At 45.0% G+C, this 23,808-nt stretch overlaps 1 protein-coding gene across 1 annotated transcript in view; it reads right to left on the bottom strand.

Annotated features, from left to right (window-relative positions):
* Positions 1 to 1,418: 1,418 nt before the first annotated feature.
* SENP6 (SUMO specific peptidase 6) overlaps positions 1,419 to 23,808 on the bottom strand; it is a 90,574-nt gene continuing 68,184 nt past the window's right edge. Inside the window, exons 17-24 of the mRNA XM_054392995.1 lie at positions 22,882 to 23,004; positions 21,660 to 21,752; positions 18,660 to 19,093; positions 14,404 to 14,507; positions 12,076 to 12,164; positions 7,879 to 7,947; positions 7,635 to 7,785; positions 1,419 to 1,973 (exon numbers count right to left, since the gene is read on the bottom strand). Of these exons, the coding sequence (XP_054248970.1) occupies positions 1,764 to 1,973; positions 7,635 to 7,785; positions 7,879 to 7,947; positions 12,076 to 12,164; positions 14,404 to 14,507; positions 18,660 to 19,093; positions 21,660 to 21,752; positions 22,882 to 23,004 (1,273 nt within the window). The 3' untranslated portion in view covers positions 1,419 to 1,763. The remainder of the gene's footprint in view (positions 1,974 to 7,634; positions 7,786 to 7,878; positions 7,948 to 12,075; positions 12,165 to 14,403; positions 14,508 to 18,659; positions 19,094 to 21,659; positions 21,753 to 22,881; positions 23,005 to 23,808) is intronic.

Genomic DNA, 23,808 nt, shown 5'->3' with positions numbered 1-23,808 from the left:
AACACCACCAATGGAGGTGGTGCTGATATATTCTCCATAGGCCCCAGGGTCTCCTCAGGAAGAAAGAGCTAAGGGAATGCACAGATCTTCTGAAGCTCACAGGTTCTCTGTGCAGGAAATTGGCAGCCTGTGGCTGTGTGTGCAGTCACTCAGCCTGGGGGAGTGAACCAGGAGGTCTTCAGAGGGTTTCAGGAAGGGTCATCTGTGCAAAAGAGCCCTGGCAGTAACCTCCTTAGCAGCTGTGTTTTCAAGGGTTAGTGAGAATGGGAACTCACAGAGAACCTGAAGTACTGGGTTAGGCGTGGTGCTGTGCACAAGAACTAAACTCAGGGGACAAGGTGTTCAGGTAATGAATTCTCTGCTGCTTCCCTCTGTGGTAGTTGGGAATAACAACTGACACTCCCCACAGAAAAACGAGGAGAGGAGATACCATGTGCAAGGAGGGGTAGACAGTGCTGCTCTTTCCCTGCCGGATTCCTTCCTGGGAAGAGACAGCTTCTGGTTCCCTTCCAAGATCTGTGTTTGTAGAAGCCTGCAAACACACACATCCTCACACAAACCATCTCTTGCTTTCTCCCTGCACACCAAAGCCTTTCTGTCACAGGGATAAAAGGGATGACACTTGAGATTGTTGGCAAAATCCAAACACCCTGCCAATACCCAAAGGAATCCCAACATCAGCCTGATGCTACCTAAAGCCAAGAACAAACAAGCAAGCAATGAACAGTGGTATTTTGGGGTGGGGTGGTTTTTTTTTTTTTTTTGGTTGGTTGGGGTTTTTTTTGTGTGAATATTACAAAAAATAGTAATCATACACTTTTTTTTTTTTTCTTTAAATGTTCATTACTTAAGATAAAGCACATATGAATGTAACATTCAGAGTTGTAACATAGAAAATGTCATGTGGGCAAATCTGCTGTTCCAAGTACACCGGTACCAAAATACAATTTTAGAATGAAGAAAAAAGTCTCAAAATACAACCTGTACAACAATTGGGATCCACAAAATATGATTTAATAAGTAGCACTCAAAGATCACTTCATTGAAACCACTTCTATTAATACTGTTTGAATAAGCCATCCCTGGTCAAAGAGCATTCTTTCCCCCCCGCTCTTTTTCCCTAGCAAGGGTGGAAATTTTAGTTGCAACGCATTTATCTTTGAAAACCCCAAATCTGAAGCAGTCCTATTAACTATTACACTGCCTACACTTAGATACTGGGAGGATGGGAACCACCCTCTGAGGCCATGGTAACATCGAGACACCCAAATTATTGTTTGTAGCGCAAGCAGAACAGTCCTGTAAAGGGCAACTAAAACAGGGACAAAAATAGGAATCCTCTCACTACCAAATCATTCCCTATGTGGTACTTAAGCCTGTAACAGTACACTTTTACTGGGAAAAGAAAAAGTTAACCATTTCATCCTATAAATATTTTTTCTTTATTGGCTTTATGTTTAGAAGTCACTATTTAAGGTCTATTAACAGAAATACATAACAAAAAGCTCCCTAACAAGTGGAAAAAAAGTAATTACAAATGCTGAAAAAAGTTGGCCTCATTAACATATGTACAGACTTTGCTTACTTAATACACATCTCTGTGGGAATTAAATCATTTTTATGACACACATTTATACAGGCATTAAACATTCCCAAGTAACTTTGAGCAGAGAGTATGCCAAATCTTTCCTTTGGGCAGACAAAAAAAAAAAGAAGTATATTTCTGTTTTGATTGTGGAGCTAACATGCAACAGATACAACGTTCAGTCTGAGCTGCTGTTGGTAAGTTGATCTGTTTTTTCCTGCAAAGATCTTTCCAGTGAACTTGGGTCCTTCTGTCCCTTCTTGTCCTTGTTCTGCTGTTCCTGCAGCTTCAGGATTATTTTTCGTATCTCTTCTCTTTTGGTTTTCATTCTTGGGCGTGGAAACCAGTCTGTTAAATTCATTGGTAGCTCAAAACTCAGAATGGGATTCTGAAAAGAAAGGTCAGTTGGATGTTACAGTAAGGAGTTACTGCTTTTAAGACTGAAGACAGCCACAGTGGGAAAAGCTACATTGTTCCCCACCTCATTCCACAGTACCACAGTACATTAGAGGTTAGAAAGGACCTCCAGAGATCATCCAGTTCAACCCCCCCCTTGCTAAAGCAGCATCACCCAGGGTAGTCCACACAGGAATGCATCCAGGTGGGCTTGGGATAGTCCCCAGAGAAGGAGACTCCACAATCTCTCTGGGCAGCCTGCTCCAGGCCTCCGTCAACCTCACATCAAAGAAGTTTCTCCTCATGTTGAGCTGAAACCTTCTCTGTGCCAGTTTCTCTCCATTGTTCCTTGGCTTATTGCTGTGCAGCACCCAGCAGAGCCTGGCCCCCTCCCCTTGACCCTCAGCCATTGAGAGACATTGATCAGATCCCTCTCAGCCTTCTCTTCTCCACACTAAACAGCCCCAGGGCTCTCAGGCTCTCTTCCCAGGGCAGATGCTCAAGTCCCCTAAGCATCCTCCTGCCTCTCCCTTGGACTCTCTCCAGCAGGTCTCTGTCTCTCTTCAACTGGGGAGCCCCAAACTGGACACAGGATTGCAGCTGTGGTCTCAGCAGGGCAGAGTAGAGGGGGAGAAGAACCTCCCTAGCCCTGCTGGCCACACCTTTCTTGATGCACCCCATCACAATGAAACAAAATTTCTACAGTCTGTTCTGTGCATGTACAATTGAGGTAAAAATAAATTAAGCTTCAGTACGTTACAGAGCAATACTCATCCAGATCCCAGTCCTGGTTATAAAAGTACCTAAATGATTACTCAAGTTTACTACAGCTTTCAGAACAAGCATTTGACTGCAGAAATGTGTTTAAATGTTCACATTTCTTTAAAAAAGAGAAAGAATTATTGTATGGTATAGCAGGGTTTTTTACAAGACAGAAAGATGATTAGCATTAAAACCCAGAGCTGAAAAGGAATCTGTTGTTAAATGCTCCTGGCCTTATAAATGCCTTTAGGACCAGAACCCACTAGGAAAGGAGTTTCACACTGCACTCCAAAAACAAGGCCTGTGAAAAGCTACCAACAGCCCTTTTTACACTTACACATTCTCTTTTCTTTCTAGAGGTCACTCATCCAAAGAATTAAGAGAATGATTATTATGAGACATTCTCTACACCCCTCATGTCACACTGCACAGCAATCTCACCCCAGCCAAACAGCAGTTTGTGGAATAGTGATTCCTCAAAGATATTCCTGCCTTTGAGTAGTCTGCTTTACCTAACTGACAGGGTTATCTGAGAGCCAATTGCATTTAACCACTGAACAACTGCTTGGGAAAAAAGTAGTCACATTCTGCACACAAAAGTGTCAGTGCTGCTCCAGCAGCCAGCATTACCAGGAGGAGTTCAACAAGGCCAAGTACCAGGTCCTGCACTTGGGGCACAACAACCCCAAGCAAGGCTGCAGGCTTGGGGCAGTGTGGCTGGAAAGCTGCTGGCAGAAAGGGAGCTGGGGGTGCTGATGGCCAAGCAGCTGAAGAGGAGGCAGCAGTGTGCCCAGGTGGCCAAGAAAGCCAAAGGCATCCTGGCTGGGATCAGCAATGCTGTGTCCAGCAGGAGCAGGGAGGGGATTGTCCCCTGGGACTCAGCTCTGGGGAGGCCACACCTGGAGTGTTGTGTCCAGTTTGGAGCACCTGAATGCAAGAGAGATGTGGAGGTGCTGGAGCCAGGGCAGAGGAGGGCAAGGAAGCTGGGAAGGGTCTGGAGAAGAAATGTGCTGGAGAGAGACTGAAGGAGCTGGGGCTGGTTAGTGTGAAAGAGAGGAGGCTGAGGGGAGACCTCCTGGCTGTTTGCAGCTCCCTGCAAGGAGGTTGTGGAGAGGTTGGTGCTGGTCTCTTCTCATGGGTAATTAGTGATAGAACAAAAGGGAAGAGCCTCAAGTAGCCACTGGGTAAATTTAGACTGGACATCAGGAAAAAGAGTGGTCAGGCATTGGAACATGCTGCCCAGGGAGGTGGTTAAGTCCCCAAGGCTGGCTGTGTTTGAAGGTGGTTTGGCTGTGGTGCTTGGGGCTGTGGTTTAGGGGTGACCCTTACAGAGTAGGGTTAGTGGTTGGGCTTGCGGCCCTGAGGGGCTTTTCCAACCTGAATGTTTCTGTGATCCTGTGATTACTCTATACCCAAAGAGAACATCAACTAGATAATATGGCACTAAAAACTCCTCTGCTGAACTGACTTTGCCAGGGAAGCTACTTAACAGCAGCAGTAAGCAGACTTCAGGAAAAACCCACCAAAGATTCAGAAGAGCTGCCTGGATGTGCTCCTGTGTGATTTATTCCAGGTGACCCTGCCCTAGGAGGAGTATTGGACTAGATGACCTTCAGAGGTCACTTCCAACCCTTACCAGTCTGTGAAAAACCATGGGCAAACACTGAGTAGGTTTTTCCACAGTTTCCATTAGGAAATAGGCCAGACATAGGAATAAGAACATTAATAAGAAGTAATTAGCACGGTTACTAATAATAGGAGGATATTTCAAATTAATCTAAGCACATGCCTAACTGGGAGTATTTCTTGTTCAGTTTGGGTAAGGAAGGCAGGGACAGGGTCAGGAGCCAGTCGTGCAGGCATTCTGCTGCCTCAGAGCTTCCTCTCTGTCAGCTGGCTCAGAAGCATCCACAGAGCATTATCCACTCCTCCCCTAAAGCCTCAGCTCCCAGCGGGGCCCTTCCACGCCCAGAGACCCCTCCGAAGGCGGAGGTCCAGCCCTCACCCCCGGCTCCCGGGACGGCCGCGGGCGGCCCCAGGGCGCCCCCTGGTGGGCAGCGGCAGCCGGGCCCTAGGCAGACTCCGAAGCGGTGCCCTCCCCTCCAGCCCACCTGGGGGAACTGAGGGAGAACAGAGCTGTCCCCGCCTGATGTTCAGTTGGGTACCTCCAAAAAAGCGGCCACAGAGTTGAGACCTGCAGTGTCCGGAGTGTGCAGCCAGCGGGAGGAGACAGGCAGTAAGTGTATTATGTACCCATAAATCCTGCACCCCTATAAATCTGGCTGCAAACTTGTTGTCTTTCTCTTTTACCCCTCTGCTCCTGTTGGAGAGATGCTCTCTTACCTGGTAACAACGGGGGAGTATCACAGGGCCTCTTTGGCCTGTTTAGGCCTAATGCCAGGGTTAAAACAGGGGGGGCAGTTCAGTCCTGGCCAGCCTGAAACCAGCCTAGCAATGGGGGTGGAAGAAAGAGCCCTGGGGTTTTGGATGAACCCCCCCACAGGGAGAAGGGGAATGCTGGGGTTTTTTGGTTTGGTGTAAAGGAACTCGTGTGTTAAGTTTAGACTGGGGATTTCTTTGAACTTGATATGCTTTGCTATGGCTCACCACCATGCTTTGTAGTTTTTGTAGTGTATGAACTGCTTTTCCATTTAAACTTTCCATGACTCTCCCATCCATTTGTGTGGGCCTTATTCCTTTGCCCCTTTTGGAATAGTAGAGTGATCTGTCCTGCTCTAAACCAAGACAGCTGAACAGGCATGGTGTGAAAGGAGGGCTGAGAATGTTCTTGCTACCATAGCTGGTGGGTATGCTCACCACTTTGCTGCATACCCTGCCTAAGGAGCCTTGTTTTAAAGACTGCACACTGATTTTAGCACTGATGACCAAAAAAGATGTGCCTGAATAGCCCACAGACATCAAATGAAGCCTCCCTCCACACCCTCTACCCATTCAGTTTGCAGAGGTGCTGAAAACAATGAGACTTTGTGCAGTATTTCCAATCTGTTAACAGCTGAGATTACTAAGTTTTATAGCTGTGAGACAGTCGAGTACAGAACCACAGAATTAACCAGGTTGGGAAGGACCTCTGAGATCATCAAGCCCAACCTATCACCCAACACCATCTCATCAACCAAACCATGGCACTAAGTGCCACATCCAGCCTCTTTTTAAACACTTCCAGGGATGGTGACTCCACCACCTCCACTGTGCACCCCGGGCAGGTTCTCCTTACCCACTGGTGCCACTTGGAGAACACTCCATGATCTGACACACCCACATGGCATCCCTGTTCCTTGGCAGACTAAGCTGCTGCACACTGCAAGACCAGGCAGGACAAGGCATTCAGCCTGACATCATTCTGCCAGCACTCTGCAAGAGGGAAGGGGCTGAGATGATTAAAACCTGATTGCTCCTCACATCCCTGCGTACAAAGCAGGAAGCACTCAAGGCTGGTTCTAAGCTCTCAAGGAGAGAAGACAAGGTAAAACTAAAACCTTTGGCTTCAGTTTGCACAAATACACTCTTATAAAGCCTTTCAGATAACTATGAGTGAGGGAAGGGTGGAGGAACGGAGAGGAAACCACCACCTTTCTCCAAAAGGGTTACAGGCTCACAGGATGTTAGGGGTTGGAAGGGACCTCAGGAGATAATTGAGTCCAAACCCCCTGCCAGAGCAGGACCAGAGAATCCAGCACAGGTCACACAGGAACACATCCAGATGGGTGTGGAAAGTCTCCAGAGCAGGAGACTCCACAACCTCTCTGGGCAGCCTGCTCCAGGGCTCTGTGACCCTCACAGTCAAGAAGTTCCTCCTCATGTTGAGGTGGAACCTCCTGTGCTGCAGTTTCCATCCACTGCCCCTTGGCCTATCCCAGGGTGCAAGTGAGCACAGCCTGTCCCTGTCCCCTCCCTCTTGACCCCCAGCCCTCAGATATTGGTAGACATTTATTAAATCCCCTCTCAGGCTTCTGTTCTCCAGACTAAAAAGTCCAAGGCCTCTCAGCCTCTGCTGGCTACACTCTTAATGCCTCCCAGGACCCCATTGGCCTTCTTGCCCCCCAGGGCACATTGCTGTCCCATGCAGAACTTGCTGCCCACCAGCACTCCCAGCTCCTTCTCCTTGGGGCTGCTCTCCAGCAGATCCCCTCCCACCCTGTCCTGCTGCACTTTGTTCTTCCTGCCCAGGTGCAGGACTCTGCACTCATCCTTGTTGAACCTCATTGGGTTCCTCTCTGCCCAGCTCTCCAGGAGAGTATAGGAACAGTGCTCTGGACTACTATGGACTGTAAGCAGAGTGAAGTATCCATGCAGGCAACACTTAACTTGACCACAGCTCCTCTTCCCAGCACAGACCTGAAGGTGCTAATGCCTCCACCTGTGACCAAGACAGGTCAAGTAAGTGAAGCTTTAACCAATTTCTTCAATAGCACCAAAATCTGGCATTTAGCTGTAATGACTCCACTCACAGGTTTTAATACAAACTGAAAGAAAAAAAACCCTAGCTGTACCGCATGGATGAGGAATTCAGTCCCTTTCCTTAGGGAGACAAGAAAAAGCTTTTTTGCACATCTTCAGAGTTTCAACTCAAATTGGAACTGTGTTTCTTACTAAGTAACTTTTAAGGGTAGCAATACAAAACTTTAAATAGATTTTCTCAACCCTCTCTCAAAAAATCCCATGGCTTCCCTAACGTACATGCAAACAATAATGAAAATGGTTCCATTGTCCAACAATAGTGACTAATGCATAAATTAGTTTATAATGCAGACGCTAATAAAGAGGTCTGAGAGCTACTCTAGAGAGCCTTTTTTGTCACTGCTAGTAATTTCAATAGCTCAGATCTGCTGCAGGAGACCCCAAGCCCCAGTGACACAAACACAATACACACCTCAAAAAAGCTCTCCACATACTGCAGGATGTACACTCCACAGTCACTGAAGTTGTTCTGCTGTGGCACTTTTGGGTTGGATCCTTTCATGACATCTTTGGAAAAGCTTCTTTTGTTGCCTTTCCTGACTTCCCATTCCACCTCTAGGTATCTACAAGCAAAGACCATGCAAGTTCAGACTCTGGTTCTCATGCAGGACTTGGCAAAAACCAAACCAAGCCCCAGACCCAGACAGCAAACTTACTCCCTTAGTGTTTTCACAACATTTGACCGGGAAGGGCCTCTTAGGGAGTCCATCAGCAAAATGCAGGGCCTAGGAGAGAAGACAATTTTTAAGTACACAGCATTTGACACTGCTACACAGCTGGTTAGCTATAAACCGTTTGTGGGCTGACCTTGAACAGAACTTCATCAATACTATGAAGGTTTGTCAGTGCTCCTGCAATCCCTTAACTGGGATAGGAAAGTACAGAGAACTTCAGGATGCATTTGGAAAATACAGCCTTGGCAAGCTGACAGCAAAATCAAGGTGCTTAAATTCCCCCAGTCCACCACCACACTTTGGTGCAGTGGAGAAGGGAAGGGCAATGAATGCCATCTGTCTGGACTTCTGTAAAGTTCCCCCACCACATCCTTCTTTCTGTGTTGGAGAGAGATGGATTTGATGGTTGGACTGTTTAATGGACAATGAATTGGTTGGATGATTCCATCCAGAAGGTGGTGGTCAATGGCTTAGTATCCAGATGGATATCTGTGACAAGTGGTCTCCTTCAGGGGTCCATACTGGGACCAGTGCTGTTTAGTATCCTCACCAGTGACACATGAGCCTCCTCAGCAAGTGCACAGATAACACCAACCTGAGTGGTGCAGCTGACAAGTCAGAGGGACAAGACGCCAACCAGAGGAACTTGGACAAGCTCAAGAAGTGAGCTGAGGTGAACCTCAGGAGGTTCAATAAGGCCTAGAGCAAGTTCCTGCATTTGGGTTGGGGCAGTCCTCGGTATCAACACAGGCTGGGGGAGGATGTGATAGAGAGCAGCCCTCTAGAGAAGGACTTGGGGTACTGGTGGATGAAAAGCTGGACATGAGCCCACCATGTGCACTCCCAGCCCAGACAACCAATCACAGCCTGGGCTGCATCAAGAGAAGCATGGCCAGCAGGTTGAGGAAGGATGATTCTGCTCCCTCTGCTCCACTCTGGTGAGACCTCACCTGAGCAACGCATCCAGCTCTGGAAGCAGCACCACAAGAAGGACATGAACCTGTTGGAGCAGGTCCAGAGGAGGGCCACACAAATGGCCTAAGGGCTGGAGCACCTCTCCTACAAGGACAGGCTGAGAAGGTTGGGTTTGTTCAGTCTGGGAAAGAGAAGGCTGTGGTGGGACCTTATTGCAGCCTTTCAGTCCTTAAAGGGGGCCTGTAAGAGGACAATCATAGAATTGCCAGGGTTGGAAGGAATCTCAAGGCTCAGCCAGTCCCAACCCCCCTGCCATGGGCAGGGACACCTCACACCACAGCAGGTTGCTCACAGCCACATCCAGCCTGGCTGCAAAAACCTACAGGGATGAGGCTTCCACCACCTCCCTGGGCAACCTCTGCCAGTATCTCACCACCCTCATGGGCAACAACTTCTTCCTAACACCCGATCTTTAGCAGGGCCTGTTGTGACAGGAGAAGGGGTACTGGTTTAAACTGAAAGAGGGAAAGATTTACACTAGATACACGGAAGAATTTTTTTTACAGGAAGGGTGGTGAAACAGTGGAACAGGTTGCCCAGAGATGTGGCAGAAACCCCATCCCTGGAAATGTTCAAGGTCAGGTTGGATGAGTCTCCAGATCTAGTTAAAGATGCCCCTGCTCACCTGCAGGGGGGTTTGGACTAGATGACCTTTAAAAGTCCCTTCCCACCTAAAGCATTCTATCCTTCTCTTCTGGAGTACAGACGGTTCAGCTGACAGCACCTCAGTATGCATGCTCAGGAAGTGCCCCCACTGGATGTGACACCTACCTGACAGTTACAAAACACCCATCTGAGGAGACTTCCAAAAAATAACATAGCCACAAGCAAACATTTTCCAGAGAACCAAGTCTGCCTGAACATCTCTGGAACACTATGGATCTTTACATCCCATCACTTGACCTAGAGGACACTACTTTTGCAGTACCTATGAACAAAATAATCACTATCAGCTGCCTTCTATGGAGCAGCTGGATGTGCAGACCAAAGCTGACTCACAGCAGAGTTCAGAGTCTGAGCATTAGATGAAGGTGTGATGTGAGGGATAAATAGGTTGCCCAGGGAGGTGGTGGAAGCCTCATCACTGGAAGTTTTGAAGGCCAGGCTGGATGTGGCTGTGAGCAACCTGAGGTAGTGTGAGGTGTCCCTGCCCATGGCAGGGGGGGTGGCACTGGATGAGCCTTGAGGTCCCTTCCAGCCCTGGCAACTGCATGATACTATGATAAATTACTTTACTCCTAGTAAATTCAGGCAAATCATCTGCATGCATTTATGTATAATTGCGTTTGTATACACACATTATTTTACCTGTATGCAATTGTTTCAGGCATTAAGCATACAAATCACTTGCATAAAGTTTGCTTTTAATTGGACTTGTTTCCATTTCTGAGAAAAGAAAGTTATTCTTCAGACAGGCAATGCTCCTTACAAATGCACAACCTGGTACTTTAGGGAGGAAAGAAGAGAAAGCCATTTCAAGGGAATTTACTTTTTTACATAGTAATAATGTTAAAATATGCTAATAGTGAAGTACTTAAATGCCCTTCATGATTTGTGATATGTAATCCAGAAATTTCATGTCTGGATTAAAAGAATGTCTGGTGGGAAGTATTATGCACAGATAATTCATCATCAGAATGGGACCAATTTAGCCAAGCTATAATCAGGTCAGAAATATGCTTCAAACTCACAACACAGGTGGAGTTTTACCCCTTCAAGAAAATGCATTAGGAAAAATTCACACAGGTTCCATATCACGTATAAATAAGCAATTTTATCCTGCACCCTAAGAATGCATTGTGAAAGCTTTTGCCTATCTAGTAAGCAGCATAGCCCCAAAGAAGGAAATATAAAAATGGGTATATAACTGTGAGCAAATACAAACACAGCTGTGAAGACCAATACCAGTAACAACATGGTGAGATTTAGAAACATACAATCATAGAATGGTCTGGACCAGAAGGGACCTCCAAAGCTCATCCAGTCCAAGCCCTCTACACTCAGCAGGGACAAACCCAACTAGATCAGGTTGCCCAGAACCCTCTCCAGCCTCACCTGCAAGATCTCCAGGGATGGAGCCTCAACCACCTCCCTGGGCAACCTGTGCCAGTGTTCCACCACCCTCCTGCTGCACAACTTCTTCCTCACATCCAATCTCAAGCTGCTCTGCTCTCCTTTGAAGCCATTGTCCCTGCTCCTGTCCCTGCAGCCCTTTGCAAACAGTCTCTCTGCAGCCTTCTTGGAGCCCCTTCAGGTCCTGGCAGGCTGCTCTTAGGTCTCCCTGGAGCCTTCTCTTCTCCAGGCTGAACACCCCCAGCTCCCTCAGCCTGTCCTCATAGCAGAGCTGCTCCAAACCCCTGATCATTTTCATGGCCCTCCTCTGGACCTGCTCCACCAGGTCCATGTCCTTCCTGTATTGAGGGCTCCAGACCTGTACACAGTACTCCAGGTGAAGTCTCACCAGAGCAGAGCAAATTGGCAGAATCATCTCTCTGGGTCTGCTGGCAATGCATTTGCAGCCATCCATTTCTGTTGCACCCAAAATGCAAGCAGCTGCAGACAATGATTATTCATAAATAATTTCTGGCTTTCAAACATGAACTCAAAAAAAAAAAAAAAAACTGGTTTAAAATCCCAAACAGGTAGAAAAGTAAATACACACAAAAAAAGTCACTGAACTTAGTATTGTGGAACATTTTTATGATACAAAAAGAACAGACAGAGAAAAAAAAAAAAAGGACTACTACTAAGAACAGAAAGAGACAATAAAAAGAACAGTCTAAAATTACACATTTGGGTAAGAAATGAGGGCAGCTTAAATTATTCCCATGTTCTGTACTAATTTGAGTGGTGATAAAGGTTAATACTAAAGAAAATTTAATTATTTGCATTTGAAGAGGGCTTTTTAAATTACTTTTTTTTAAGTGTAGGATACATTTAAACATGCTCCTGCATGTTTTTGTAGGAACGTAAGAGCAAAATGCCAAAGAGCAATCTTCAACTGCCTGTGGCAGTTATCTCACTCAGTTTCATTCATTCAGTTTTCTCCTCACTCAAGATAATTACACTACAAAGTATAAAATTCTCTCTCAAACACCAATCACAAGGGTTTGAGACTGAGGTACGACCATTTTTGGATACAAACTGGCTTTTAAAGGTCAGAAACCTCTATGAAATGTCCATTTCAACTGTTTAAACACTTACTGTTTGCAGACAGTAGGCTTCAGGTGCCATTGTCCCATGTCTGAATTGCAGTTGTCATCTACAAGGCCACCATCATCACTGCTGTCTTCCTACAGAAGCAACATGTTTACAGGTGGGTTAAAAGCTAATATTGTCTTCTGTGTCTATTTGAAAAACATTTTTTTTCCTATACCTACCATTTTTATTCAATAACAATAACATAAACTTAATAAAGAAGTGGTAGCTTTAACCTGAAACCATTCAGATGGCAGCACCAACTTCTAGTCACTTTCTCAAACCTGTGCTGGAATGACAGGGAGTGGAGGCTGCTGTTCGTTAAAGGACTGTTGAAGCTACATAAAAAGCTACAACTGACATCTTCAAAGCATGGCTGGCTTAAAAGAAGTGCACCTCCATTCTTTGGTTACATTATCAGTGCTTTCCCTTGCTAAGGATCACTGAAAACCTCCTTGGTGGTTTCATTTATAGATCTTCTAGATGAAATGAGACCAAATCTGTAATGAACTCAGAAGTAATATTTGATTTTGCCTTCAGAACGCTTCTTAGAGCATGGGAAATTCATCTGGCATGATATTAGTTTATGTCATGGGTTGCAAAAACAGTCACGTCACAAACCTGGGAATCTTCATGGACCATTTCATTTCAATACTGATTGCTGTGAAGGACATGGAAGTTTTATGAACAAAGCCACTAAGTTCTTGTATCTAAAAGTAACCCAACAACCCATGTTTGTTTGTTTGCTTTTTTTTACCCTTCTACTGAGTTCACTCTTACTGCCACAGAACACTGCATTTGAGAGAAGAAGAAGGTTTCCCAAAATGGGACGCCCCCCCCATTACCAGCACCATTTGTGACTCTTTGGTGAGATTTCTGTACACCAACGTGCAGGATTCTATGAAATCCTCATGCAATGCCATGAAGATGTTACCAGACTAGAGACTGCTGCCTAGTTCCCACTATACTTTTTTTCTGTTGCAGCCTCCATCACATTTTTGGCAGAAGTGAAGGTGTACTCAGCCTGTCAGGGTCTACCATTTCTATATTTGCTTTATGCATTCTAGAAGATAATCAGTCACAGCTTCAGCTTGAGTTAAGTTCTAAGCTATACTGCAACCAGGGAACTCAGCCTCTTTGCCTCCTCTCAGTACAGCTGGCCATGTACTTCCTTCCCTGCCTTCATGACATGTGAGAGTTCAATCAGAAACCTTCTGCTACTCATTCTCCATCTTCTGGCAACTCTTAACTGCCACAGAACAGACAGAAAGACACTTCCATCAGAGAAAGATTACAGAATGTTTGGACAAGTGGCATGACAGGAGAGGTGGGTTGAGTCTGTATGAAAGGCACAGCTAGGTTTCAGCACAAACTGGAGCTTCTCTGTGTGTGTGCACATATACATACTAGTTGGAAGTCACTACAAATAGCTGCAGACTTTGGAAAATAATTCTCTGTTCTGAACTCAAAGGTGGAAAATGGGTACTTCCTAGACTGTACATTTGACAGCCTCCATTTCTTTAGTTTGGACAACTTGGAGTCATACACCTGAAACATGAACAGGAAGGCCAATTAGGAACAGAAACTGTGTTAACTCTCAGCTTACTCACACTGAGCTTACACTGTACAAGCAACAAGGCTATGGAATGATGCCCCAGCAGTGAATTAGTAAAGGACATTTAAATGATCTGCCTCTCCACAGCTCTACAATCTAAACATCTCTCAGTCTGAGTATTTCTTTCTTATAAATCCATGTTGTTTACATTTGATAATCACCAATGGAACAAAAGAGCACAGCAGCACCTACTTACAAATGAGTCTCTGTGTGTGTGTGTGTGTTCAGGATGTGCAGCTGAAAGAAGAGTTACTTGTTCTTGGGGCTGGTAGATAAACACAGGGCTGGGGGAGATGAAAGACTGACTTCCAGAGTTCCCACTAAAATCACTCTGCAATATTGTCACTGTGCAAAAAGCTCACAGAAAGAAATGCAACATCAGTGCAGCATTTTCCTGTTACGCAGTTTCCTGAATATAGAGGTTTGAGCTAGTTTCTTTTGTAACCACAATTCCATTTTTACTTCCAAGTTCTGAGTGTGGAGAGACTAGCTCTCTGGGGCAGATTTCCAAAGAAGTTGTTGTTATTGGGGGATCTAACAATGAACAAATCCTCTCCTGTCAGCTGACCTGCACATTTGTGCAGGTAACTAGTGCTTTGGATTTGACAGCTAGCTTTAAACAAACACATTTACAGTGTGTGCACAGCTTTTCTGCTGCCCATTCAAAATACAACACAACACAGTTAGTAATTCCCAAACAAAATTGATAAAGTCTTTACCTGGTTGTCTTGGTCTTCAGAAAAATCTATAAGGTCATCTTCATTTAGTTTACTGCCATCAGCTGAATCTTCACTATAGTTTAGCCTGATTTTGTGCAATCCATCTGTATCAATCACAGATAGTAGTATATTTAAACATCAAACACCAAGTTACGTTTGAAGATCAAACTGACTATAAATACCTCAAATTCTCACAGAATCACAGAATGGTAGAAGCTGGAAGGGACCTCAAAAGCTCATCCAGTCCAACCCCCCTGCCACAGCAGAATCACCTAGAGCGAGTCACACAGGAACACAGCCAGGTGGGGTTAGAATATCTCCAGAGAGGGAGACTCCACAACCCCCCTGGGCAGCCTGATCCAGGCTTCTGTCACCCTCACAGGGAAAAAAATTTTCCTCCTGTTTCCAAGGAACTTCCTATGCCTCAACTTCCACCATTGTTCGTTGTGCTGGCATTGGGCATCTCCCAGCAGAGCCTGGCTCCAGCCTCTGGACACTCACCCTGGACATCTTTATCAGCATGAATAAGGTAACTCCTCAGGCTCCTCCTCTCCAAGCAAAAGAGCCCTCAGCTCTCTCAGGCTCTCATAAGGAAGATGTTCCACTCCCTTCAGCATTTTTGTGGCTTTGTGCTGGACTCTTTTGAGCAGTTCCCTGAGGGGCCCAGAACTGGACACAATATTCCAGATGTGGCCTCAGCAGGGCAGAGCAGAGGGGAAGGAGAACATCTCTCCACCTCCTAACCACAGCCCTTCTAATCCCCCCCAGGATGCCATTGGTCTTCTTGGCCACCAGAGCACATTGCTGGCTCATGGTCAGCCTCCCATGCACTAGGGCCTCCAGATCCCTTTCCCTTTCACTGCTGTCCAAAAGCTCAGTCCCCAAACATACTGCTCCATGGGGCTGTTCTTTCCCAGGTGCAAGGGTCTACACTTGCCCTCATGGAACTTCATTCCATTTCTCCCTGCTCAACTCTCAGCCTGTCATAAGGCTTCCTGCATGGCAGCACAACCTTCTGGTGGGTCAGCCACTCCACCCAGTTTCTCTCAGGGTTGCTCACAGTAACTGATACAGCTGCCAGAATTCATGTATGTGCACAGATGTGAAAAGTTTCTTCTGAGGAACACAGCAGAAACTGTTCCTTATTCTGTGAAATGCCTAAAAAAATTTCTAGAAACCTAGACTAAAACCCCCCATGAAATTACCCTGGAGTTCCATGAAGCCTTAACAACAGCATAAATTGGTACTGCTACCAAAAGGGCATCCTCATTTGGTCCCTAATACAAGGGCTTCTTCTCATCCCTAGCTGGTTCCTTCCATGACACCAAATGCATCCACACACACTGGACCAGACTGGGACAGCCAGTCACAGGTCTTTGTTAACTTGGATCATTTCCTTGATCAGATTTTGCTGTACAGTTGTATGAAGAGCTGTGCTGGTACAAGGGAAAAGGCAGCCTGGGAGGGCAGAATGCAGGATCAGATCTCCTGACAGTTCCAGCTCAGAAATGTTTGTGCAGCATCACTCTTTGCTAAAAGGAGCATCTGTAAATCCACTCCCTACCCTCTCTACATATTTACTCACCTGGGAAGCAGCATGAGAATAAATAAGGAATAATGAATGTTACAGCTCTACCTATAGCATGTACAGACAGCTACAGGCTCCCTAATCTTCCAGTACTATCATGCAGGACTTCAAAACAATTTTGAGGGGAAAAAAATAATAAACTTTGTGGGAATAAGTGAAAAATTAATAACTTATGCCAGCAAAACCAGAGATCTTCATAAACAAACTTCTAGAACGGAGCTACACAATCACAAAACCAACATGTTGGTTATGATGCCCCTGGAGGATGTATCACTTGTTGAAGAAAACCAGGATGTCTACAAGAACAGCAAAGAGGGCAGTAGATTAGCTAATGGAAAAAAACAGGGAAGAATCTGCTTTTGAGAATACTTCAACAGAAAAGTTGCAGTAACACCACGAAAGGAGGTTATCAGTGGAGTTCCACAGGGACAAACTTAGAAGTAGTCCTATTTGGTATCTTTGAAAAGACCTTAGCATAAGAAGTAGGCCATATACTAATCTGGCTTCTTGCTGACAGATTCCTAAAACCCAGAAGATGCTATCCAGAAGAATCAAATCTCATACAGCACTGAGCAATAAAAAGGGGATTAGTTAAGAAATAAAAATTAAAACCAAAAAGATGTATTTTGGATTATTTCTTCCAAGTTATTCAGGTATCAGGTCCTACTGATTTACAAATCCAATGCCAGGATCCAGTTTGAAATCGAGATATCCAAATTTAGACTCCCATCTAGAGGAGGCTGAAAATGTTGAGTGAACAGCAGATGTCTCACGATGTTAAGTAGAGACCATTAATCAGAGCAGAGAGCTCATCAACTGAATAGCTATCCTGTGTCTGCTTTGGGGTGAAGTTTCATGGGTTTCACTGACTACACTCTCAAGGAAGCACCTTCTGTCTTTTGAAATACCCTAGGATATCAAGGACAGAGTCAGAAGTCTGTTTATAAATAGCTGAGGGCTGGGGGTCAAGAGGGAGGGGACAGGCTCTGCTCATTTGTACCCTGTGACAGGACAAGGGGCAATGGATAGAAACTACAGCACAGGAGGTTCAACATGAGGAGGAACTTCTTCACTGGGAGGGTCACAGAGCACTGGAACAGGCTGCCCAGAGAGGTTGTGGAGTCTCCTTCTCTGGAGACTTTCAAGACCCATCTGGATGCATTCTTGTGTGACCTGTGCTGGATTCTATGGTCCTGGTCTGGCAGGGGGGTTGGACTTGATGATCTCTGGAGGTCCCTTCCAACCTCTAACATCCTGTGAGCCTGTGAACTCACATCCTTCTGGAGCAATGGCTGAAAGCTGGGCATAAAACTCAAGGTCTACATCTCTCTTCCATCTGGTTGAAACCAATGTTTAGGTGCACCACACATCTAAGTTTAGCTGCCTAAACATTTGCTTGGTGTCAAGATCAAACTGAGTCTCCCCCACAAAACCAGGAGTGTGACCCATGAGAATGAAAGGGTGCATCATCTACAACAGCTGAGCAAGAGAGTCTGAGTCTTTCTGTCAGCAACAGAATGACCATCAACCACCAATACAATGCAGCCATCAGAAAATGTAACCCTAGCAAAAAATATGTCAGAGGGTAGATTCCAGCTAATGGCTGATAAACAACAGCTGCAGAACCCTAGACACAAGACTGTATCACACAGCAGCAATATCATAAACAGTAACAATCACACCAAATGGAAAATCAGTGCAAACAAAAACAAATGTACACACTCCCCCAGCCCCCCACCAAGACCTTCTAGGACAATTGACAGTATTATCACAAATGGATAAAATTAAATTAGAAAAGAGGAGAGCCACCAAGACATTAAAGCTTCGATGGCCTGCACTATAGAGATAATTAATTGATCATCTTTTCAGATCTTGTACTATAAGCTATAAAATTACTTACTGTGTAAATTAAGTCAGCAGGAACACTAGCAGAGACTTAGAGTAAAAGTTTCTGCGTGACCATATGGTTTGTAATTTGTGTCTCAAAGGGATCCAAACCTTGCAGCAAGCACAGAAAACATTTTCCTAATTCCTTCACCTGCCTTTAAAAGAGGTCAGCTCCTTTGCTTGCTTTGGTACAAGACCTGTTCCGAATCACTGACACCGGCAGGGGTGCATGGAGAAAGCCTCTCTAAATGTAACATGCAAGTCATGGCAGAGAATTGCTTTTTCATCCCTTCAAGTATTTCCTCTCTACTCTTTTTACACCCTGTCAGGACATTAAAAGAACTTAATGGTGTTGAAGTAAAACCTCAAACACTAGAAGGTGCTGGAGTTAAGGCTGCTCACACAGCTGTAATTCAGTTCCCCCATGCACACACGTTGTGAGGATCCAGGGTCAGCTAACATCATCTCCTTAACAACTGCAGACTCAAGTGATGCAAAGTATGAACTACAAAATGATTTGGTGTGAAAAAAAGGTCACACAACTGAAAAATTAATCTGCTTTAGGAAGGCAGTGTTTGAAATCCAGCCCTTTACCAGGAGAATTATGTTAATAGCCAATAAAACCCCATTTTATACACCATGGCTATAAATTAGTTCTATTGTAAGCACTCAAACCTCAGTCACATCCTAACTTGCAAACTATGAAGTGAAACAGTGATGCACAAGCAGGGACAGAGCTATGAAACCTCATAAAAATGTGCAGATCTGTACAGTTACATACCCATGGACTGGCTAGCAGTTGTGAATTCACCCTGTATACCGTTTTCATCCAGAGTCCTATGGTCAAGTTTATGGTATGCCGATTCCACAGTGTTAGGTTCTTCCACATCACTGTCCATTTGACTCAGTTTTTTGAAAGTACTTTTTACCCTACAAGGACTTCTTCTACAATAGGAAGACTCACTGTCCCCTGTTTCAGTGTTTGGGTCAATTAAAGCTGTGTTGTACTTTTTGGTCAATGTCTTCTTCGCTGTGGACTTGGAAGGTGAGCTTTGTGCATCCAGCTCATTTGGCAAAGGAGATGGTGTGCTGCTCTCTCCATCTGAAGAGGAAGATTTCATCTGGGTTGTAGCATTTTCATGGTAGTGGGGGTTTGGTTCATATCTGGGCTTTTCTAAACCAGGAAAACAAATGACAGCCAAAAACCAGTGGGCACTGCAAAGGACCAAAAAAAAATACATTAAAAAGTAGGAATTGTATAAATCATAGAATCATGGAATTGTTAGGTTTAGAAGGGAGCTCAGAGATCATCTAGTTCCAAACCCCCTGCCATGAGCAGGGACACCTCACACTAGAGCAGGTTGTTCAGAGCCAGAATGCATACAGTTTAACCTGAACTTGGGGAAAACCAAACCAAAGACATGAATGTGTGTGCACACAAACCCCCAAATCACATCCCTCAAAGTTATCAGAGAGAAATTATAAAAGCTGTTCACTCTTCACAGCAGCTTTTACTCAAGCCCTCACATTCTTAAAATCATAGAATGGTCTGGGTTGGAAGGGACCTCCAAAGCTCATCCAGTCCAACCCCTACTGCAGTCAGCAGGGACATCCTCCACTAGATCAGGTTGCCCACAGCCCTCTCCAGCCTCACCTTGAAGATCTCCAGGGATGGAGCCCCAACCACCTCCCTGGGCAACCTGTGCCAGTGTTCCACCACCTTCATAGTAAAGAACTTGTTCCTAACATTCAATTTAAATCTGCTCTTCTTCAGCTTGAAGCCATTGTCCCTGCTCCTGTCCCTGCAGCCCTTTGCAAACAGTCTCTCTGCAGCCTTCTTGAGCCCCCTTCAGGTCCTGGCAGGCTGCTCTTAGGTGTCCCTGCAGCCTTCTCTTCTCCAGGCTGAACACCCCCAGCTCCCTCAGCCTGTCCTCCTAGCAGAGCTGCTCCAACCCCCTGATATTTTTGTGGTCCTCCTCTGGACCTGCTCCATCTGCTCCATGTCCTTCCTGTATTGAAGGCTCCAGACCCGCAGGTAAGATCACTCCATGCAAGACGTCACCAAGAAATTCATTAACATGGGAGTTAATCACTGTCTAAATTTTGGTTTCAATTTGCTTGTATTTTATAGATTCTTTCCCTTCTTTGAATTAAAACTTACTTCTTTTTTAACATTTTCCCTATCACAGCAGGAATGTGAGACTTCAGTTTGTATTTTACGACTGTATGAAGTTGCCCAAACAAAAGAAAACACCCAGAAAAACAACAAAAATACCCAACAAAAAATTTCACAAAAAAGCACCAACATGGAAAAAAAACAGAAAAAAAAAAGAAACCCAACCAATAAACCCTCCAAAACCCCAAAAAACAACCTCCAAACAATATAAACCAGTTGACCAAGTCAGTAGTAATTCTCTTGCCTATCTATCCATAATGTATTTAAGCTCTTATTATGTATTTTTAAATGTAGTAGTTTAACTTCCCAAAGTATTTTGGCTTAGGTTCTTTCTGTGAAATGTAGAAATGTGTTTGTGACAACTTGCTCTGATCTTAAGGAAAGCAGGCATCATTAAAAGCCCTTAGCCACCACTAGAATGCTAACAGTCTGCTTCCTGACTCAAGAAAAATACCAAAATAAAAGGGTATAAAGAAAAAGAATAAAGCTGCCAATACAGGGGAGCAGATTTTTAACTGCATTTTCTCTGATCAGAGAATCACAGAAGGGGGCTGGAAGGGACCTTGAAAGCTCATCCAGTCCAATCCCCCTACCAGAGCAGGGTCACCTAGAGCAGATCACACAGGGACACATTCAGGTGGGATTTGAATATCTCCAGAGAGGGAGACTCCACAACACCCATGGGCAGCCTCTTCCAGTGTTCTGTCACCCTCACAGGGAAAAAATTCTTCCTCCTCTTTCCATGGAACTTCCTATGCCTCAACTCCCACCCTTGCCCCTTGTGCTGGCATTGGGCATCACCCAGCAGAGCCTGGCTCCAGCCTCTGGGCACTCCCCCTGCACATCTTCATCAACAGCAATGAGGTCACCTCTCAATCTCCTCTTCTCCAAGCTAAGGAGTCCTCAGCTCCCTCAGCCTCCCCTCACAATGAAGGTGTTCCACTCTTTTGATTATCTTTGTGGCTCTGTGCTGGACTCTAGTAGCTCCCTGTCCCTCTGGAACTTAGAGGCCTGGCACTGCACACGATATTCCAGATGTGGCCTCACCAGGACAGAATAGAGGGGAGGGAGAACCTCTCTCAACCTACTAACCACAGCCCTTCTAAGGCACCCCAGGATGGCACTGGCCTTCTTAGCCACAAGAGCACACTGCTGATACTGGTTTACTGTAACTAAAGGAGGATCTCATCTATTTTGAAGAGATCTCATTAGAGTAGGAAGGACTACAACAGGTAATCTAAACGTTAATGGTAACAGCTTAGCAGAACAAAGTCCAGAGAACCAGGCAAAACATAGAATCATCAGGTCCAACTATGGACACTAAACCATGTCCTGAAGTGCCATGTCCACGTCTTGAACACCTTGAAAAAGCACTCAGAAAATTCATTTCTGTTCAGTCTTTACATTGTGCCATACTACTTCTACTACAACAACGCACTTCAAGGTCTTACATCAGCATTTTGGCTTTAATCAACCAGGGGAAAAAAATACTTATTCTCTTAATTTTTAACTTCAATTCAGACTGGAAAATAACTTTCAGGTTTTAGAATGGTGAAGCTGAAGCCCTATGATGGCAATGCAGTAGAAGGAGGACTGTTCACTTACGCTTCGTTAAGGGGAACGAAAATGAAATCCTTCTCAAAGATGTCCACGTGCCGGGTCCAGGTTTTCACTCGCCCATGCCGGCGTTGTTGTATTCTGTGGGAAACCACAGAATCAGCCAGGGTGGAAGAGACCTCCAAGATCATCAAATCCAACCTATCACCCAACCCTATCTAATCAACCAGACTATGGCACAAAGTGCCTCACCCAGGCTTTTTGTAAGCACCTCCAGGGACATCCACGCCACCCCCTCCCTGGGCAGCACATTCCAACGGCCAGTCTCTCTGTATGGGAAGAACTGCTTTCTAAGCTCAAGCCTAAACTTCTCCCAGCACAGCTTGAGACTGTGTCCTCTTGTTCTGGTGCTGCTTGCCTGGGAGAAGAGACCAACCCCCACCTGGCTACAGCCTCCTTTCAGGTAGCTGTAAAGAGCAATGAGGTCTCCCCTGAGCCTCCTCTTCTCCAGGCTAAACACCCCCAGCTCCCTCAGCCTCTCCTCACAGGGCTGTGCTCCAGACCCCTCCCCAGCCTCGTTGCCCTTCTCTGGACACCTTCCAGCATCTCAACATCTTTCTTGAATTGAGGGGCCCAGAACTGGACACAGTACTCAAGGTGTGGCCTAACCAACAACTGATTGCCAGGCTGGCTTCTTTTAACTAAGAAACTACTTCTGCAGGTATGCTCCCCTTGTAGAATCACAAAATTGTTTTAGTTGCAAAGGATCTCTAAGATCATAGAGGCCAACTAGCAACCCAACACCATCATGGGCATCAACCCATGTCCCAGAGTGCCATGTATACACATTTATTGAACACCTCCAGGGATGGTGACTCCACCACCTCCCTGGGCAGCCTGTTTCAATGCCTGACCACTCCTGCAAGTGAAGAACTTTTTCCTAATATCCAACCTAAACCTCCCTTAATCTCTCTAAACCTAAATGGCAACTTGAAGCCATTTCCTCTGGTGCTATCATTTGATATTAGGGACAAGAAACACAGAATCACAAAATGGTCTGGGTTGGAAGGCACCTCCAAAGGTCATCTAGTCCATCACCCTCTGCAGTAAGGAGGAACATCCTCAACTAGCTCAGTGTTGTCTGGGTGCTTCCTGGAGTTCAGTTGGTATCATAATTTTGTCTGTAAGGAGTTTATCTTTCTAAAGAATCCATTCCTGCGGTCTTCTCTCTACTCATCTCTTAGCAGAGCTGATTTAGCACCAGACTTACGAGAGGTTTGAAGTTTCATGAATGTTTCTTCTTTCTCTTTGATTAAGGCGTTTGTAGAAGAAGGAACTGAACACATGGATTCTATCAGCATCTTCTTTTTTCAGTTTTTCAAGTACCAAATACCTGATCAGTTAAAAAAACAAAACAAAACAAAACCATTATGAGAAATTCATAGAGGAGTTAAGTCAAAGATTCATCACCAGAGTAAAAAGGATTGATTGCCCACCTGTGCTACTTCCCCACCAAATTGTGGCAGTCTCTCAGAAAACAGCTGTCAGAATATTAGAACTAAACACAGCAACTCATTATGCACTGTCTGTGCCAATATCTTAAGGTGTATGAAGCACTCTGCTCAATCAAGAAGCTGTTCTGCTGCTGCCCTGTTTAATTTTAGATCACGGCAAAATCCCAAATGTTCAATGAGTTTTGTTATATACAACCTACCCAGGAAAGACCCACAGTTTGTAACTGAGCCATTAAATCTTCAGACACTCCCAGAGTGATGCACTAATTTTCTTTTCACCTCTAAATTATTTTAATAAGGCTGAAAATTAGACACAGGCACTTTATGTGCAACATAAACAGAGCAGCAGAGAACAATTTAATGCATTTCTGACATCTGTAGCATCAGTGACACCAAAAAAAAAATTATTTACCTGTTACATTAATCAAAACAAATTACATTTCAGAGAACTCAGGGATAAAAAAATTGAACTTAAAAATCCTATTTTTCTGTCCCTTTGCTGTTACAACTTCTCTTCAGCTGCTAGAAGCACTTAAAGAACCTTTCTTTCCACGTAAGAATGAAGTCACTGTCAAGCAGGATAGGAGAAGAACCAAAATTTCTTCCAAAAACACTTAAACAACTTTTAAAATTGGAGCTATACATAGTTGGAGCCCAAGTGTTACCAACTGCCCCATGAATTT

This window comes from Indicator indicator, chromosome 2, assembly GCF_027791375.1.
Source record: "Indicator indicator isolate 239-I01 chromosome 2, UM_Iind_1.1, whole genome shotgun sequence".
Lineage (NCBI taxonomy): Eukaryota > Metazoa > Chordata > Aves > Piciformes > Indicatoridae > Indicator > Indicator indicator.
The sequence above is the reverse complement of the archived record's forward strand: the minus strand, read 5'-3'. Positions and strand labels throughout refer to the sequence as shown.